The sequence below is a fragment of the Cucumis sativus genome, chromosome 6 (genome assembly GCF_000004075.3).
Source record: "Cucumis sativus cultivar 9930 chromosome 6, Cucumber_9930_V3, whole genome shotgun sequence".
In the NCBI taxonomy this organism is placed as follows: domain Eukaryota; kingdom Viridiplantae; phylum Streptophyta; class Magnoliopsida; order Cucurbitales; family Cucurbitaceae; genus Cucumis; species Cucumis sativus.
The window spans coordinates 11807763-11828273 of NC_026660.2; the positions used below are offsets into that span (position 1 = coordinate 11807763).

The 20511-nt window shown below is 31.0% G+C and overlaps 2 protein-coding genes across 5 annotated transcripts; one reads left to right on the forward strand and one right to left on the reverse strand.

Annotated features, from left to right (window-relative positions):
• The first annotated feature begins 15030 nt into the window (after positions 1-15030).
• LOC101217366 lies at positions 15031-17031 on the forward strand. 4 transcript variants are annotated; one of them, XM_031887587.1, is made up of 3 exons: positions 15040-15346; positions 15495-15540; positions 15626-17031. In XM_031887587.1, the coding sequence occupies exon 3, from the start codon at positions 15628-15630 to the stop codon at positions 16666-16668; it is 1041 nt and encodes a 346-aa protein (XP_031743447.1). In that variant the 5' UTR covers positions 15040-15346; positions 15495-15540; positions 15626-15627; the 3' UTR covers positions 16669-17031. The 4 variants fall into 4 exon arrangements, with proteins under 4 accessions (XP_004143176.1, XP_031743447.1, XP_031743446.1 ...); XM_004143128.3 differs by lacking the exon at positions 15495-15540 and having other exon boundaries at positions 15031-15165; XM_031887586.1 differs by having other exon boundaries at positions 15040-15540.
• A 453-nt stretch (positions 17032-17484) lies between these two features.
• On the reverse strand, positions 17485-18795 carry LOC101217126 (protodermal factor 1). Its single transcript, XM_004143127.2, has 3 exons — positions 18522-18795; positions 18174-18417; positions 17485-18088 (listed from the first exon to the last, which is right to left on the reverse strand). The coding sequence occupies exons 1-3, from the start codon at positions 18670-18672 to the stop codon at positions 17758-17760; spliced, it is 726 nt and encodes a 241-aa protein (XP_004143175.1). The 5' UTR covers positions 18673-18795; the 3' UTR covers positions 17485-17757.
• Positions 18796-20511: the final 1716 nt, after the last annotated feature.

Consider the following 20511-nt stretch of genomic DNA (forward strand, 5'->3'; position numbering starts at 1 on the left):
CAATTACCTTGATAGTAAACCAATATGTACATCCTACAATCCTAGTGTTAAGTTATTCAAGAACATTGATGATAATGTTAACCGATCTGAGTATGCGAGCATCATAGGCAGTTTGAGATATGTTGATGATTGCATTACGCTAGATATAGCTTATACTGTAGGGTTACTATGTAGGTTTACTAGCAGATCTAACTTAGAACATTGGATTGTTGTAGAAAACATAATGAGATACCTTTAAGAAAACCTAGAACCTAGGATTACATTACTAAAGGTTTCCCACTATCTTAGAAGGTTATAACGATGTTGATTGAAACTTCCTCTCAAATGACTCAAAGGTTACAAGTGACTATATTTTTAATATAGCAGGACAGTCTGTTGCTTAGAAATCCAAGAAACACATTATTTTAGTCGAGTCAACGATGAAGTAAAAAAATTATAGCACTAGCTACTGCTAGTAAAAAGCAAGTTTTGCTATTAGAGATTCCCACATGAGAAAAACTGGTACCAACTTACTGATCCATTGCGATAATACTATAACTATCTCAAAAGTTTAGAACCGTTATTACAATGGCAAGTCATGACAAATACATCGTAAACACAATACAATTAGAGAATTTATCACTACTTGTGCAGTAATAGTAGATCACGCATGAACTGATTATAACTTGGCTGATCTTTTGACAAAAGGTGAGCCACAATCCTTTCATCAAAAGTAATAGCTAGAAAGAAGGTTTTCAAAACCTTAGAAAAAGAAGACTCAACCCTATAGATAACTGAATCACCTGTGAGGTAAACTCAACTTGAAAGACTCGAGATCTCAATAAACAAGTTCATTGGATAATAACTTATCACAATTGAATGAAGAGAATCGTGTTAAAACACCTAGGAGTTTCATTCTTATGACACAATGATTAGCATGACATCCTGAAGCGATGAAAAGGCTGAACTTAGTTCTTAATGACTTCTATACTTGATGTCAAGTAAGGTATCTAGCTACATAAGTACTCTTGATAGATTCATTTTTGTGGATGTGGAAGTGAGGACCACTTCCTATAGAATTTTAGGCAAATTCTCTAGAGCATCCACTAAACTATAATATACATGCAAGGCCTTAAAGCACGACCATTTAGAACTTCACTTAAATAATATTGTGTGTGCAATGTTGTTAGAGGTAAAGTTCAAAATCAATGGTTACTTTATAATATTCTAAATTATTGTCACTATGGAAGACGTTTTGTTAATGTGATTTTGTTTTGCATGTTTTTCTACTACGACGCTTAGTTCCATCGAAGTGCAACAACAATGTTCAACATCTTCGACAACAAGTAACACCTTTAACCATAACATCTTTGCTCTTTTTCATTTCAAAAAACAAACATGAGTCTCATATTCCTTCTTTGTACCGCAACATACACATTTATTGTCATCGCAAACTCTCATTTTTACAAAATTTATTTGGTTGGAAGAATGCGATTGAAAGCTTTCTAGAGGATTTCAAAAAATGAGTAGATTAGAATTTCAAACACAATTCTACCATTTCAAAAATTGAGTAGGGTCTGATTGAGAGGCATCCACCTTGTGAAGTATACACAGCTTATGGACATTTTCAATAGTAAATTTGTCATTACAAAAGTATCTTAAATCCATGTAGTCAGAATGATATATAGGTTACTGAACGTTAAGACAATGAATCATACAAATCTTTTAAAACTAAACTTCGTCTTATTTAACAAAAGTCATATAGATGTGTCCAAATGTGAATAAAAAATTGGAAGAAAAACTAATGATTGAGATAAGCAAATAAAACAAAATTTTATAATTTGATGTAAATAACAAAAGGATGTGGTTTTGGAATAAAACCAATGAAAAAGTTAATATTATTTTAGTGCAGTTATATTATATAATATATGTGGACATTTGATAGAGTGATGTACTCGAATCTTTTGAATTTATCAATAAGATTAAGGAAAGTTATATTTTTAATCTTTTTATTTTGAAATATATGTTTGTTTTAGTTTATCCTATCTATTTTCTTTCTATATGAACAATTGCAAGAATGACAAATATATATTAATTTACAAATAGAATAAAACAATATTGAATCTATTTTATATCAGCTATACATTAGTAGTATATTTTATTATTCAATTTCTTTCATTTCTTTGTAAATCATTTATATATATTTGTAGTATATATCTTATATATTTTATATTTGATATATTAGGTAACTTACATATTCTATATGTGGTCAAATATATTTTACATTTACGAGGCAAATAAGTTCTGTTTGAATATTTATTAATTTATTTCAGAGTACTAACTTCTAGTAAAACTTCATCTCTTTACAATGCTTTTATTTATTTATTGTGTGGTTGATAACCAATAATGTATGCATTGATAAACTATTGATACACCAATGTTATATTTAAAATTAATTAATTTTGGATGAATGGTTATTTGAAACTGATATATTATAATAATTTAGAATGAATGCAATTTTGATATCTAATTATTTTTTATGAGAAAATTGATAAATTGTTGATACATCCAAGTTAAATTTGAAAATGAATTTAAAATAAGTGACTGAGAGCAACTAAAATCATGGATCATTTTTTGAAAAGCAAAACCATGAAATATTAATTGCATAAATGACATATTTTGTGTAAAATATATGAATTATTGATATAAAGCCATACAAAAGTATCAATTGATTGATATACTAAATATAAAGTACATGAGATACATCTGCTAATATTCTTCATTTTTCTTTACTCGACAAAAGGATATTTAAAATTGTTTTTTTAAAAAAAATCACATGACAATTTTTTATTAAATAACAACTGGACTATGCATAGAACTTGTTTGGAACAACTTAAAATAATGTTTTTCAAAAATGCATTTCCATTTATACACTTCTCTATAGAGCTTTTTTTTTTTTTACTCGGAAAGCTAGATTTTCAGATAAAATGGAAATGAGAGATTCATAATGCTAAACGACTAATCAAGGGAACCACTAGGCGAGACGAGAAATCTAAAAGTAGAGAAGAAAAGAGTTGAGGCTAAGTATATGTGTGAGTTACATAACAAGATTTGACATGATTTCTGAGTTGTTATTTACTTTTAATTATTTTTTGGGGTTGTTTACAAATTATGCATAAATATTGAGAATGATTCGTCCTAAACCCAAACGAGTATACTTTTGATGAATGTTTATTTCTGAGTATTCCTTATAGATAGAATATATGTGAATCTTTTGTAAGACCTAAACATAAATTAAAAGTTAACAGGCAAAATTTTGACTAAGTATGTAACTTGGTGTTTTGGACAAGAAAGCGTTTTAGTTTCAGTACGTGTCAAGAGCTTAAGGTAAGACAGTCCACGAGAAGGATTTGCAATAAGACCTATATGTCTAAAACGCTCGCAAGAGAAAAAGTCTTCGTGAGAAAAGTTGGTAGTTTGTGAGAGAAGTTATGCAATAAGACCTTGGGAAGTTGTTAAGTGGTTGAAGTTATTCGCATAATGGTATTAGGCGAGAAGAAAGGTTTGGCGAGAAGATGTCAAATCTGATTTGACAAGGGTTAATGTGTAAGATTAAGGTTTTAATCATGGCTAAAATAAATAAAAAATTTACAAGTGTAAGGTTGAAGTAAGAGCTAGCAATCAGATAAAGAACTAAAGATGACTAATCTATATTAAAAGAGTAGTATAAGGAGGGGATTTGGGTAACTAAGTAGGAGATGATGGGAGCTTTGTTGAAATGCTAAAGTGCTGCCACTTGGTTTCCACGAGAAAAACTTTGTGAGAAGAGGAAAGTTAAAGAGTGAGTGCTTTTCTTTCAAAGTTTTGTGAGTGTTTTCAAATATTTCCTTATAAATCTCTATTGATTTGAGTTAATGATTTCTAAAAGAGATTTCTATGAAAATTGTTATGATGTTCAAAGTATAATTTGATCTTATTGTTTGTGATATAGTTTGCAAACCATTAGTTACTTCCTTTGAATAAGCTAACTTTTATGTGCACATAAAGAGTTAAAGGCCACCATGAGTGTACGGGACTACGTGGTGATGAAGCTGACTTATGCGTTGAAAGGAACGTATAATGCTTAGCGGCCTGAGCAACAACGACAAATCAAGATACTCTCGGATGCTGATGATTCAGTAGTCTAAACATGAAGTTACCTGACCTAGCGTTGAGAGTGATTCAGGATCCTTGTCGAAATGAAATGATTGTGAAATGATCTGTTAAGCATAAAGAAAGGTTTGTGCGAAATGAAATGATTTGTTGGTGTGTTTAAATGATCTGATATTATTTTTGCGAAATGATTATGAAAATGTATTGTGAAAGGTTTTCATAAAACCTCAATGAGTCTTTCGACTGACGTTTTCAAAATCTATATTCTAGGATCAGGCGTTTAGGCCAAGTAGAGAAGAAGGTTGAAGGATTTGCAGCGATATGAGAAAGTTACTAGGTGTGGGGTATAAAAATATGGGTTGAACTCGAATAACTCAGACTACTCAACCCATATTATAAGGGTTGGGTTGGGTTAAGTTAAAATGTGGTTTGTGTTGGCTTAAAAAAAATTAGTTTTTTAGGTTAGGTTGGGTCTCGGTTGGAGGGATAAAAAACTCGGTTCAACCCAACCCAACCTAAATTAATATAATATATATATATATATATATATATATATATATATATATATATATTATTTAAATAATAAAAAAAGAAATTATGTTTCTTTCTCCCTCAATGCTCTCCCTCGCGCGTCGCAACATCTTCAGCGTTTCCTCCATCTCAGCTCCATCTATCTCCTCTGACATCTCATATCTAACCTAAGACTCATCCGTCTGTCTCCTCCGACATCTCAGATCCAACCCGAGACTCGTCCATCTATCTCCTTCGCAGGCTGATCTCAGATCTCAATCCCTTTGTCTCCTTCAGTCTCAGATCTCCTTTGTCTCCTCTGACATCTCCTTCGTCTTTGAATCTTCTTCGTCTCTGATCTTCGCCAGATCTCAGATCTCTCAAATCATTATAAACTAGAAATTAAACTAAAAACTAGAAACAAAAGAAAACTATTAGAAAATCTCATATCATTATCCCTAAGATTTTGAACTTTTACAAACATTAGAAACTAAAAACAAAAATACTCTATACAACCTGACAACTCAACCCAACCCAACCCATATTTTACGGGTTGGGTTGGAAATTAAATTTTGGTTATTCGGTTTGCCAACCCAAATAACCCAAAAATATGGGTTGGATTGAGAATGTCTCTCTACCCAATTTGATTACACCCCTAACTAGGCGTTTAAGAGCTTATTTAATGTAACTTTAGGTCAAAGTGTTGTAAGTTATGTTCATCCAAACACATGTTATTAACAAAGTGTAAGTTTTAGTTGAATTGATCGCGTTAAGTTTTTTGCATTAAGAATGTCTTTGAATGTGTTTGGCATTCGGTACAACTTTTGTTGTGTTATGTTTTCTCTTGGTAGTTTAAAAGGAATTGAGGTTGAATTAGTCGATAAGAAAATTTCAAAGTTGTAACTAAATCGCATCATATTCCTATTACTTCGGCCTTTTGGCCATATTGTGGTTTAGGGTGTGACATCTTTCATCAAAAGAGGAAAGGTTTGTGGATGACTTACATAAATGGTTAATGTGGTGTTTGTAAACTTGATGCGTGAAAAAGGTATTCGGTCGAATGATTATCTAAAAGTATTTCTTCTTCAATGCTTAATATATAATATTGTTACTAGTGCGGTATTATGTAAGAAAAATAAGATGGAAAGACTAGCCTTTTTATTTACCGTTCATAATGGTTGCAAATCAAGAGAAGATAAGACGTATTGTTTGACGTTGGTTGAGTATGAATGGACTTGCTGTGAAATGATTCTAATAAGGGGAGATTTCCAAGTCTTAGAATGGACTTGTTGTGAAATGATTCTAATGAGGGGAGATTTCCAAGTCTCAGAATGACTTACTGTGAAACGATTCCAACGTATGGTGTTGTAGCGCTTGTTGAGAGAAAGATGTTGATGACACGCTGGTGGAGTGTAACTATCAGGTCTAAGAATGTGAATATGGCGAGACGTTGTTGGATATCTCAAGTAACTCGCGTGATCTTGGCAAAAGTGAATCCCGGGTCAGCAATGGGAAATTTTCTCAAGTCTCAATATGAGCTTGCGATTGTGATTGTTGTACTAGTTGGTAACTAGTTATGTGGTTATTGATTGGTAGTGGTTATGCAATGTGTGCTAATTGTTCGTTGTGATGAACTTTATGTATTGTGGCTTATTGTTTATTAATATGTGGATTCCTTGTGATTTTCCAAAAGGTTTTTCTTAAAACTCGTTGCTCACTAATTTTGTTTGACTTAAGTTTTAAGTGTTTCCTCTCCCTAGGTTATCAGACGTTGAGACCATGCAAAGGCTAGTTTTGAGGCGATGTAGCCTAGTTAAGGAAGGCAAAGTTAGTCTGTAGTCGTATGTGGGTGTGCTAGCGACATCTTTGTCATAATACATTCAAGGAGCTGGTTGGTAAGGTTGTCGCTCCTTAACGCCCAAACCTCAGCTAAGTAGGGAACAGAGACATGAGAATTCAGAAAAGCTAAGACAGAGAAAGGAAGCCCTAAATATTGTGTCTTCTAACTTGAGGCTGTTAGGTGAGCGAGATAATGAAGAGAAAGAGAAGCTTCACACTTCTAAGCACCCACCTCAAGGAATCAATTGAAGCGACAAAGAAGAGAAAGGACAACAATTAAAGTGGGTATACTGAGTATCAATGATGAAGGAAGGAAAGTGTGATGCACCTTGGTGGGAAGAAGAAGGATGTGAGAATATCAAAGTTAGTTTATTTTTCATAAAGAAAAGATGTAACTTGTAAATTTGTACTTCAGTAAGCATTAAACTAATAAAGAGGAGTTTTAAATTATTTCCGCTATATAAGTTCTTGAGTTGTTTCCGTTGCAAAAAGTTGTAAAGGTCTCTAAAGCTCAAGTGAAAGAGCTTCATGAAGAGACGAAAAGAAAAGTTGTTATGCTCACTAGGCGTTTAACGCGTCTCGTCGAAAGTATGTGTTGAATGTCTAGGCGGCACACCCTCCATTTGATCGTGCGGTGTGACATTTGGAGTGGGATGTGACACTGATCACGAAAGTAGTTATTGAAAGTTTATCAACAAACAACATTGAAAAATAACAATCAAAAGTTGTCGGAGGTTGGCCAACAAAAATTGCAAGAACAATGATACATGAAAGTTGACCATTAGCAGTTGACAAAAAATCTACTTTTAAAATGTTCTTTAAAAGTTAACTAATGATGGTTGTCGAAAAGAAATGTTTTAAGATCAACTGATAGCAGTTGTTGGTAGACGAAAGTTGTTCACCAAAGGTTGACAAAAAACAATAGCGAAAAAAATTGTGACAAGAGGTTTGCCAACTACAATTAATGGTGGTCGATAGTTGTCTTGCGACAGTCACTCGAAAATGACCATTTGAAGTTTGGCCAGCTAAAAGCCTAAAATTGTCAAAAAGTAATCGTTAGTGGTTAGCCGAAAGTGATTGTGAAGAAACGATAGACGAAAATTGGTTTTCAACGATCGCATAAAAGCAATGGTCAGAGGTTCAAAGACGATAGTTGAATGTTGGTTGGTGACAGTCAACGAAGATGGTTGTCGAAGGGTTTGGTTAGTGAGGATAACTGAAGATGTTAGCTTGAGTGTTTCATACATATCGGGAAGATTAACCATTAAACTCTCAAATTTCATTTTTCTAAAATTAATCTTAAGTATCTCAAATTGTATTATTTTATAAATTCATTTTAGGTAGTTGTCAAATACATAACTTTTTTTCAAAACAACTTATTATTTTTAATTTAATCACTTGAAAATGCAATTAAAAATTACAAAATTATTTGACAAAAGAGTTTTTGAAAGCTTATTCTTATTTTGGGAGTTTAACTAAAATATTGAAATGCTTTCTTTTCAATTGAATATATATATATATATAATCAATCAATCAAACAGTTGAGAGAAAAGAAATGTTATTAAATAAGGTAAAATGGATACAAAGAGATGAAGAGGAATCTATCAACTCTGATTTTACTTTTGATTGAAATTGAGAATAGTACTAAAGTTGAAATTTATTTGTTGGTATTAACTAAATTTAATAATTGACACTACTTTCTGGCTCCCACACTCACCTTCTACCACTATCATATTTCCCTACCAATAAAATTAAGAATGAACAACTCCAAAAAATAATAATAATAAAATGTATCAAAGAATGTTTTTTCTTTTCTTTTTTGTATATAATTATAACAATATGTGTGCTGCTAATACAACTTCATTTCATGTTGTGTTTGAGAGGGAATGATGGCCCTCATGCTTGTAAATGGTGGGGGCAAAAAGTTTTAGGGTAACTTCCATTATCCAAGTTCGAAGGGCAAAACAGCTAAACAAATAATACTAATAAAAAGAGAGAGAGAGAGAGAGACAAACAAATTTGATTGATTAAATAATGAAATTATTATATGGAGGACATGATATGAAAATCAATATTTAATTTGATAATAGTTTAGAATAGAAGTCTTCCAATTTTATGTATTTATAATTTCTTAATGAATACGTTTAATATTCATGAAGATTGTCGTGTTCATCACTTCACTCATATTAAAATAGACAATATTTTAAAACATGAGTGTTCAATATTTTCAAATTTGATATTGAATTGTTCATCATATACATATGTATATGTCACAACCATGTCCATGTCCTCCATGTCCTAATTACATTATCCAAAGTACCATTTTGATTTAAAGCTGGCCCTCACCAACCATACCATTGTGAAAACATCTAATCTAATCTTTCCTTGTGTTTACATTACAATGAGATTTTATTTTTCTCTGTTAATAAAGAGAATATCTTTCCACTTGAGATATTTTATGTATAAATTCTTTATCGGTGTTCATAATATAGTTGGATTGAATTGAACTGAGACACACATAATACCCCATAACCATAAAATATTTATTAAACAATGAATATTCCAAGGATGATAGTTTATGTTGACCCAATACCAAGATGTTAGAGACATAATGCAAATGGTAAACTCTAAAATGTATTCTCCCAAGCAATGAATCATAGAAGATATGTCTATTATTTATATTTGGATGTTTATTTTGTATATTTCGTGAATTTTTTTATAGTATAATGGAAAATAGCGATTCACCCCTTATATCGATATTAAATACATAGAAACGTAGAAATATCAGTTGAAATAATCAACATGTCGATGGAAATTTAATACTACAAAGGAGACACTCGTATAAAACAAAACATCCACCTTATTTAGCTACTTTGTTTAAAAAATTCTCATTTTTTACCCTATTTTTTTTTCAAAAGCTTACTACTTAACCAATTATATAACCCTAAATCTAATCAAATATATATATATATATATATATATATATATATATAGTTTGAACTTGTTTAAGTTGTTGGGATCATTTATTTGAAAATTTGATTCTAGAAAAAGTTAAATAATTGTGTAAATATATATGGAATTCGATTTTAAGTCTATTTTAAGAGTTGTGTGGTAAAATAAGGCATCCATATAGAAGCTTGAAAAAATAATTTTGAAATTTAATATTAAATTTGGGTTATATACCCTAAACTAGTTTTTTAGATGAGTTTGAAACCAACCCAAGCTTATAAATTTTACACATCGGGTGGATTGATCAACCTCTTCAATTTTTTTTGTTGTGTTCTTTTAACCCATCTCTTTAAACTAACTTTATCCATCTAAAACAATAGTACTTATCAATTTAAGTAAATAAAAAGTTACGCTAAAATTTGGATTTGGAAGACATACGGATCAACTTTTTCACATGTTATTATATTATTATTCAAAATGTGAGTTTTATTACATTACTTTTTCTCCTTTTTTTTTGTCAGTGAAGCTGTTTCAATTTAATTTCTATTTAGTCCTAAAATTTCATAATAGTAAACATATATATAGATATTTCATATATACTTAGAACAGTATCCACCTTTGCTTAAGGTTTTCAGATTGGGTAATTAGTATGAATTCTTATGAATTTTATTTAGAGTAATGTCTCCGGCATACTTTATTAGCTGCTTTGGTTCACTAGACAAAACTTCACTTTGGCATGTGTCTTTCACTTATTAATTAATGTCACTTCGAGTGACATGGGTGTGTACCACTTTCAGCATCCTCTTGCAATAATAAAATTTTGTGAATGTATCTAACAACATACTAAATTAAATACTTAATACTTTCTTAGTACACTTTTGGTTGTCTTTTTCTTCATTTACATACAGATTTTATTGGGTATTATCATCCATCTATTATACATATAAAATTCAAAGCTTTAAAACATATTTGTTACACCTTTAAAGTTAACATAAAACCTATTATATACAGACATAAACTTTTAATTTTAATTTTAACCATCATAAAAGTCATAGCAATAGTAATAATAATAATTTTAAAATTAATTTAGAAATTGCAAACCAACGTTTAAAGTTTGTAATAAAATTGTCAACTTTGAATTTTTTTAGTCTTAATTGATTTTTGTACCTAAAGGAAGCTTATAAGACACTCGTAACAGAATCTAGAGGAAGCTTAGAAAGAGGTCTACGAATGATCTCTTCAAGATCCAGGAAGGTGTTTAGAGAATTTTGAGAAGAGGATAGAGTAGTTGATTTTGAAATCTTCTAAATTATGGATGGATGTTTTGAAGAATCATTAAGGAATTAAGAGGGTGATGCAGCTAAAAACACCGATTGTTATCTCAGGTGGTGATAGCGTATAAACCCTCCATAGTCCTGCATAAAGAACAAATAAGATTGGTGAGAGGTATGTGAATTTTTTGAGTATTTCTATTGTGTCCAAAGTCACTCATCAAAACCCTGATACTAACTTGTGAATAGGAGAGTGTGTTATGTGTATAGCATGGAATAATTGTGGGAGCATGGAATCAGCGTCGGTGGAAAAATAAGAGAAGGGTAAGAATGAATTATAAAGTTAAAAAAGAAGAGTCGCCCTTTTTGCTTTTACATAACAATTTCCCCTAAATAACGTAATCTGAGGGTGTAAGATGGGGATGCTGGTGACCACGTGGAGATTAATTAGATTTGGGGATTACGTGGCAAATGATGACGTGGTAATTGAGTGAGAGAGAGAGAGAGAGAGGAAAGAAGCCAATCCGGTTGTCGGCCAAAATGGTAGGCAACTAACATGCCCTTAAACTAATTCCCTTTGAAAACAAAAGTTATGCAATCAACCTCATCTTCGGATCTATTTACACGTGCCTCATTCTCACTCAAACTCTATTCCCTCTTTTCACATTTCCTTTATTCTATTCTCTTTCCTATTTTTTCTTTTCTTAAATTATATGTACTATGAAACCCTAAACATTATGTTTCATCAATTTCTCTCTTTATACCTCAATAAATTAGTTTAAATGCTGTTTTCTAAGTTATTCCTATCTATAACCATAATAACTCAAATCTAACTTCCTATTATTTTTAATTAATTACGCACATCAAATAAAATCTTTACTTTTATTACTAATTTACAACTTTTTTCATTTCATTTCATTCAAAGTGAATTAAAATATCACTTAAATAAGTGCATTTTCTTTTACTAAAAAACTAAGTAACAAAAAACAAAATTAGTATACAACCAAAGCGAGGGGAGAAAAATAGAAGTAGAAGAGAACATGAAAAACTACTCCCATTGTTAATAATCATAATCTTTACAGACCATATTAAAATTATGTATTCATGGCTTTAAAATTTAGTGTCTAAGTTTATTTTCTCACTCAGAAAAGAAAAAAAAAAGATTCTGAAAGGAAATGAGAAAAATATGAGTTAAAAGCTAATTAAAAAATACAAGGGTGTAAATTTAGAATTTAGAGAAAAATTCAATAATAGATAACAATTTGAAAAATAGTAAATTTAAAAAAAAAAATTGATTTATAGAAAAATCGGCTCATGTAGATATTTTTTAAACTTTTAAGGCAATTCTACTCGTTTATAGAGAAATTGATTTTTGATCGATACACTATATTTGCGAATCAATCTATTTTTTTAAATTATTAAATAAATATTTATTTTTGAGATGGATCAACATCCACTAGATTTATAGATTTATAGGTTTCAAATCAACTATTTAAAAATTTATTTATATAATACATAATATATATATATAATACTAATAACTATTTAATTCATATTCTTTTTTCTATCTATAGAATAATTGATAATATAATTTATTCATTATACATTAAGATCCGTTTAATAAGGTTTGGTTAATATTTAATAACGTTTTATTATATCATACATAATACACCATTTTCATATTTATAATTCAATGTTTATAAATATTTATTTTATTGTTTGAACTTGAAGGTTTAGTTGAAATATCTCTAGATTTTGAATTTATAATTTTATCTTTCCTCAAAATCGTGCCATTGATATAATAACAACTTCATATTAAAATTTTATTTTTCCTGTAACTATGCATTTAACCATTCTTTCATAAAATTGTTCATTTAACATACTAATAAATTGAAATTAAAATTTCTATAAAATAGTCCATTTAACAATTTTTCCATAAAATGGTTTTATTTTATCTTATAATTATTATGCATTTAACATGCATATTATTCTTTTAAGAAAATTTTTATCATCCATAAACACCTTATTCTTGATTGATCTTCTAAATTAATAGCAAACCTAATTTCAAAATTTTAGGATAATATTGTTAATATCCTTTGTATATATTCCATAAATTGTATTTTAAAATTTGATTAGAAACCACCAAAATACTAAAATTTTGATTGTAAATGTCAAGATCCCATGAAAACCATGGTAACAGTGTGATTTTTATCTAAAAAAATTATTTAATTGTATCAATAATTTTTGTGTGACGTTTTTATTGTGAATTACACTAATATTCGATTTTAGTTTCACTACTAGGAATAATTTAGTGTTTGCACTTGAATTTCTTTTACAACAAATTTGACTTTATTATACACTTTTTCCATCTTCAGATCTTTCTGTGTGTCGGGTTACTCTTCATTGGGACGGATGTAACAATGCAAATCTTATTCGGATGGTTGAAGACAATGACGTGTATTGGCTTATGTTGGTTATATGTTGGTTATGTGAGAATTTTCCAATAATGATTTAGGTGTGATTGTTGATTTTGCACCTGCTGGTTGAATATTTATAAAATAATAAACGTTTAAAACATAAACAAATAAGCGACACTTGCAAAAATGACAAAATAAGTTATAATAATTAAGTTCATATCATACACATTTTATTATTTGCAAAAATGGCAAAAACGAAACCCAACCCACACATCAAGAAGTAAAATGCCACAATTGTCCTCGTTACTAATATACGTTTGATACACCTAATACACCAATTGATACACCCGATAAATTTGATTGATACACTTAATGCACTTGATACTCTTTGATACATTCAATACCGAAACATTACTAATATATTTTTGATACACCTGATACACTGCAGATACATTTTGTATTCTTCACTTTACAATTGATTGATTAAATGCACTTGATATGCTTGAAGTCTTATTTATACATTTGATATACTATTGACATGCACTTGTAAACTTGATTCATACACTTGATAATGATTCACTTTACTGATATTCTTTAACAATATATTGTTAATATACTTGATAATGATACAGTGAGTTACATCATTCAGATACTTAATAATACTCTAATGAACTGCATAAAATTTGAAAAATAAAAAATCACGTAGTAAGTATGTTAACCAACTAATATATATAATATAAGTATATCACAACACTGATATACGAAACTGAAACAAAGTAAAATATAAAAAATAAAACAAAATCATTTGGAATTAGATTTAACTCAAAATACACATTAAAGAAAGTAAAAAAAAAAATCACAAATATAGTTAAATTACTCCTATCAACAACTATTATATAATATTTCATATTGCAATTATTGTACTATTGATATTTTAAAATTAAGATTAAGACAAAGAATAAATAATTTTGATAGTATAAGAATAAACATATAATTAGGGCCTTAAAAAATATGAGCATAAATAAATAATGAATAGGACATTAAGAAGAAGAGAAATAAGTTATACGAATGGTAGTTTAGGAATAATATCAAATTTAAGATTGAGAAGTGAAAATTTTGCTATATTTGCAAAATTCTAAAGCAATGTGCTATAATTGCTATATCATATTCTCAAAATGATATTCTATGCAATTTTTCAACACATAATACAAACCAATCCCTTTGTTTTCTCCTAAAATGGAGGAGATAATTGTTCTACATTTTATTTTATAAAAAAATAACAAATTTTTATTCAAACTATGCTTCTCTTTCGAACCTTCCAAAGTTACAGAGACCACAGCAATGGCCATATTCGAAATTTTTATTCAAAAAAAAAAAAAAAGCATCTTAATGGTTTCAAATGGTTTTCTCTAGTATTTTGAATGAAAAAAAGTGTCTGAATGAAAGAGGAACAGAAGGAAGTAAGTTGGCGAAGTCCAAATGAAAAAAAAAAATATATTACTTGCAAAGATTTTAAGAAGATGAAAAAAAAAACGTTCGAATGAAATAGGAAGAGATTTGGAATGGTCAAAAGTGAGTTATTGAGCCAAAAGTGATCCGTAAGAAAATGAAAGGTTTCAAATGGTTTTGTTTAGGGTTAATGAAAGAAGGAAGTAATATATATTTGTGGCGTGAGATGGAGCTTTTTGTTAATGACGAATTTTCTAATGTTGGGATGTTTTTGAAGAAATTTTTATGTCATACATTATTGCAATTATAAATTATTTTTTGCTATTGATGGACTAGAATTTACTCAATGAGAAGATACTAAGCCCAGCCCAGTAAGCCCAAAATACAAGCAGCCCAAAACATAAGCCCAAATTTCCAAAAACAGATCATTATTATCGCTAGAAAGTGGAGACCGGAAAGAAGATCAACTTCGATTGTGTGTGTTAGCTTTTCTTTTTCCTTTTTCTATTTTGGCGGTTGGGGTGGGAGAGTTTTTTTCAACACTCGCAGCTGAGTTCAAACGTCAGATTTGTCTTTTTGAATTCATAACCCAAGCCAAGGTAACATTCTCTCTGTTCATTTAATTTGTGTCATTCCTCGATCCAACTTCAGAAATTATGCGTTTGTTTTGTTGGAGAACGAAAGGGGTTTAAATGGGTGAAGAGAAATGAACATTGGTCGTCTTCATCTTTTGTTTTGTGATCATTGCGTGCAATCCCACGTTGCAATGTTTCTGAATCAGTAAGAATTAGCTCCTCAAATTGCTTTGCTTAATTCTTTCTAATTATTGACACCGATTGTAATTATGTTAATTGAACATGTTTCCGTCAAAAAAAAAAAAATTAAGCCCTGTGTTTAGATGTTGTATCATTTTTTTTCGTTTTGTGAGGAGGAAGGAATGGGATGTGCTATACTGAATGTGATTCTTCTATGAGGTTCTAATCTAACTGATCGCATCACTTGTAGGTTTGAAATTATTTATGATGATCTTAATAGAATGCGACGTCTTTCTTTCTTCAGGTATGGTGAAGCATGGAAACAAGTCAAAGGCATGGTACAAACAGCAGAAAATCTCGATTCTTATCGTGTCTGCTTTTCTTATCCTTTTTGTATTGATGATGTTATTTCGCAAGGAGTCTCAAGAACATGATATTTTAGTTGAGGCGACTCCAAAGCAGAAATGGGATAGCTTTAACTCTCTTGTGCAATTTAATCCAAATAGAGAGTTTCGCAATGGAACTGATATAATATCGCAAATTCCTGATTCTCCAAAGTCTGTTTTGTTCTTTGCTCATGGCTGCAATGGTAAAGCTGTCAACTTCTGGGACAGATCTCCTGAATGTCCTTCTTGTGTCGGTCTGCCTGAAGAACGGTTGATTGTCCTTCATGCTCTCAGCAAACATTTTGCAGTTCTTACAATATCAAGCTCACAGAAATGTTGGACATTGGGGAAGGAATTGGCAGTTGTTAAAGACATCATACGTTGGTGGGTTGAAAAGAACAAACTTGAGAAACTTCCTCTTGTGGGTTTAGGTGCCTCCTCTGGTGGGTATTTTCTTTCGGTACTTGCCACTAAGTTCAAATTTGATAGCATTACGTTGATGATTGCTGAAGGGTTGTATGAACAAATGGAGGTAACAGAGAGATACCCACCTACTCTGTTTGTACACATGCCTAAAGATCATTTTAGGCAACAAAAAATCAATGAAAATATGGAGTTTTTGAAAGGTAAAGGAATTGATGTTGCTGAGATTGAATGCTTAGAGTTTGCTCTGTCGCCACATTTTTTGGCTGACCGAATCCCAGGACTTGACAAGAGTGTTTCTGCAAAGTTGTTTGAGCTTTTCCAAGCCAAGGGCTTTGTAGATGGAAATGGAAAGATGCTCAAAGATGGACGCGCAACACGGTGGAAAGAAGCCCTGAAGGCCAGTGGGATTAGTTTACCTGATAATAGTTTAACCAATCACATTCAAGAAGAGTTGAATCTTGCCTTTGCATACCACGAAATGACTAGCTTAGAGGCTGACAAGATCTTCACATGGTTTGAATCTCACTTTACTTGAGTTGATTCTATCAACATTTAAAGAAAATCCAGGTTCTTAGGACAAACACCTTTCCAAGCACACGCACTTGAAGAAAATGTACAGATAACAGATTTTTCATCCACATTTTTTGTAATGCTAGTGGCGATGGTTTAGTATCCATTTCTTCACTGTTCAGTTAAGAAAGTTGAAGTAATAACGTGAATAAATGATAAAGTTCAACTCCCATTTTGTTCTGGCTGGTGCTTGGTGGTCTACAATTTAATCTTCAATGTGAAATGTTGTTTGGTACTTTATTTGAAATACTGTCATATTGTTCTTCCATCCAAGGAACAATTGAATCTCCATTGGCGCAAGAAGATTATCAAACTAAATTTATGGCTATGAACTACTGAACTTTTTGTTAAGGACATATGAGTTTATGTTTCTATTATTACTTTTCCTGCTGTTTTTCAAGGTAAAATATCTTGGGTGGTTGGCTTAATGGGAGTTCTTAACTACGCGGACCCACCTTCTCAGAGCACCGGACCAGACGTTTCCTAATGGCTGTTGGCTTTTTTCATCTATATGAGTTTGTTTACTGCACTTACTCTATTATGTCTCCCTTTTACACCGTTGATATTTCAGATTTAGCATTTATACTGTTCACAAAATCAAGCTCTGGTCTTTAAATCCAACCCAAGGGCATCCCAAGTTGTTTGTTCTTTTGTAGGTTAACCTTATTGAATGTAGTGCATTTCCTCATTAATGCGCCATAAATACAAACTCTGCATGGATTTTACTATCCTTTTAAAGCATAGTGATAGAAACAATAGATTAGTGTAGATAACAAGCATCTGAACTTTTAATTTTCAACCCCCTTTTGGATAATATGATTAAATAAATTTAAGTACTTGAAACAAATCTTGATTTCACAATGAATTTGGATAACAAAGACTGAGCATCTCTATGTTCAAATACATGAACAAAAGAGATTGCAAGAAACTAGAAACAAAAACAAAATAAAACAAAACACATGCAATGGTAAATTGGTCTCACTGTCTCACTACTAACTGCTAAGGCACACTCATTAGTTATTAAGATGGTAAATGGTAGGAAAAAGGGGGGAAATCAAGCTCTGGGTTTAATTTTGCCCTCGTTGGCTAACTTGAACGTGTTGGCCTGATTGCCTGCTGCTTTGTTGGAGCTGAGTGCCGAGACGAAACTTGTCCTAACTTGCTTAGTTGTGTAGGGGAATCTGTTACTAGCAAGAGAGTTGAGGTACGAAGCAGTTCCTTCTCTCAAAAGAGCCCCATACCCATCATTCCTTGTGTTAGATAGTGCTTGGAGCAAGTTGAGATTTGTTCCAAACCCTGGGACGTTGGTTGCTCCGAAGGCATTTCCTAATGTTCCCCACCATCCCAATACTCCCCATATCAATCCTGGATGATTCAGCCAATAACTGCAAACAAAGTAACAAACACATTTTTATAAACAAATATGTTCTCTTCTCCATGGAAAACAGTTACTAAAAACCCTTGACTTACGTGCAGGTGAATGGAATAGTGGGAATGGTAGGTGTGGTTGGTGTGCTAGGAACACTAGGAGTGCTTGGAGTGCTAGGAGTGCCTGGATCTACAGGGGTGCTTGGTGGGCTACCACCAGAAGACGGAGGGTTGTAGTATCCACCACCACCAGACGGCGGATTTGATGGTGTGGAAGGAGTTGGTGTGGAGTAATGTGGCGTTCCTCCACTACCATGTGATGGTGGCATAGGGCTGCTATGTGAACCTGCAATGCAAAGTAAACATATAATGCTGTAAGCCTACTAATCACTACCATTACTACTAATACTGGTACTGAATGTGTGAGATTCATTGTGAATGTGCAATAACCTGATGGAGGAGATCCAGAATGTGGGTCTGGAGGAGAGTAGTAGCTTTTCTGATCAGCAATGGAGGTGGACAATACAGGGATGAGTAGGCTTTGAGAAAGCAGCCCAGCAAGCAAAGTGAAAACGAGAGCAGAAACTTGTTTGCTTCTCATGGTTGTGTTTCTTCGGTTGGTTGTTTTTCTGATTGGGAGCAAAGGGATTAGAGATGGGAAAGAAGGGAAGGAATGGTAATGGTGATGGATGGAATGTTTAGAACAAATGGGGGAATATATAGAAGGGGGGGATGAGGGAAAGTGAAGTTACTTCTTACAGGTGGAAGAGTATGTGGTTAGTTGCTGTTTTATTGGTGCATTTATTCATATTGCTTGCTGCTTTTAATTGTTTCAAATAATGTTCAAATTTTCCAGGGATGAATTCATTGGGGGGGGGAGGTGAAATCACATGCATGCCTTTGAAATTTTGAACCTCACATTTCTCCTGATAAATTTATTAGATATAGTCTCCATAGTATAGCTATTATGATATATAATTCAAAATTGTAATGCTACTCTGGGCCATTTTGGTTCTGGTTCATTTCTGTCTATATATTTTCAGAATGATTATTTTGGTCTTCATTTTTCTAACTTTGCATTAAAAGTTTCATTTTGGTCCCTTATACTTTTAAAAGGTTTATTTTAGTATTTGTACATTTTGTTCCTTTGTATTTTTAAAAACTTGGTTTTGCTATTTTCAAAATGTTCATTTCAGTTTCTTATATTTTATTCTCTTGACTTCTTTTTTTCCTTTTCAAGCAATCTATATTACTTTTTGGGAGTGTAAGATCCAAAATTGAAATTACAAGGATTAAGATGCAAATACTTTGATTTAAAGGTGCATAGATCAAATGAACCAAAGTTAGGTGTATAAAGATCAAAATGAACTAAAGAGTTTTTAACTCAATTCACACCTGTATGTAACTCGAGATAAGAGATTTCGAGCTCAAATTTTGTATTTAAAAATTTAGGATTTACTTGGTAGAGAATTTGAAAATAGAAATTTAAAAACAAGAAAAATATAGTTGTATTTTATATTTTTAGATGTGTTTAGTGGTAGATTCAAGAATTGGATACTAATTTTTTTAAAAAAAATGTTTAGTTACGTTTTATACTATATATTTATAAATCATAAAACTAGTCTTATTTATTATTCATGTATTAGTCTTATTTATTATTTATGTATTAAGATTTAGCTCACAATAAACTATTATTAGCTTATTTATGAATATAATTTATATTTAAAAAATTAATTTCTATTGTTTGGAGAAGGTTAGGGTTTAACCTATAGTTTTGATAAAATCTCATATATAGTTTTCATGATTTGATAATTTTTCATAAATAGTCTTTACAAGTGATATTATTTTTTATGAATTTTTTTATGATTTAAAGGTTAAATTCTATCATTTTAAAGTCATAGGGACCACATTTATAATTTAAATCTAAAAATTTATATAATTATTAATTTATATTATAATAATTATTGTATAATTAATAATACAGTGCGTAATACATATTATATAAAAAAACTGAGTTGGAATTTATAATTTAATACAGTGTATTTCTAAATGTTTTTTTATGTATTTAATATAATTTTTTCTTTTAAAATGTAAAACTCAAATTTATGAAAACATAAAAAAAGTTGCTTTCAAACTTAGATCACATAATCTGAAAAAAAAATTATTCGTCAAACACATATACAATGAACTCTGGAAAACATAAAATAAAATCTGAATTCTTGATTAAATCGACTTAAGACTTAATTTGGATTTTCCTACAAAGAGAGCCTTAGCATTTAAAGTTTATTTTCTAGTCCCCTCTCTCTCATGCAATTTAATAGTGATGACAGCTACGTTGTATTAGTTAGAGCAAATAATTACTGCCTTATACCCAAGTTAGTTTCCGCATCGGCAAAAATGAAGATTGTTATTGGTGAAAATTAAATAGGCTACAATAAAT

Bases quoted from the DNA above. Each gene is read 5' to 3' on its own strand.
- LOC101217366 (XM_004143128.3), top strand. From the start codon at position 15,628: ATGGTGAAGCATGGAAACAAGTCAAAGGCATGGTACAAACAGCAGAAA.
- LOC101217126 (XM_004143127.2), bottom strand. From the start codon at position 18,672: ATGAGAAGCAAACAAGTTTCTGCTCTCGTTTTCACTTTGCTTGCTGGG. The intron at 18,418-18,521 runs GTTATTGCACAT...TTTGCATTGCAG, and splicing joins TTCTGGATCTCCTCCATCAG to GTTCACATAGCAGCCCTATG. The intron at 18,089-18,173 runs GTAAGTCAAGGG...CTTTGTTTGCAG, and splicing joins ACTATTCCATTCACCTGCAC to TTATTGGCTGAATCATCCAG.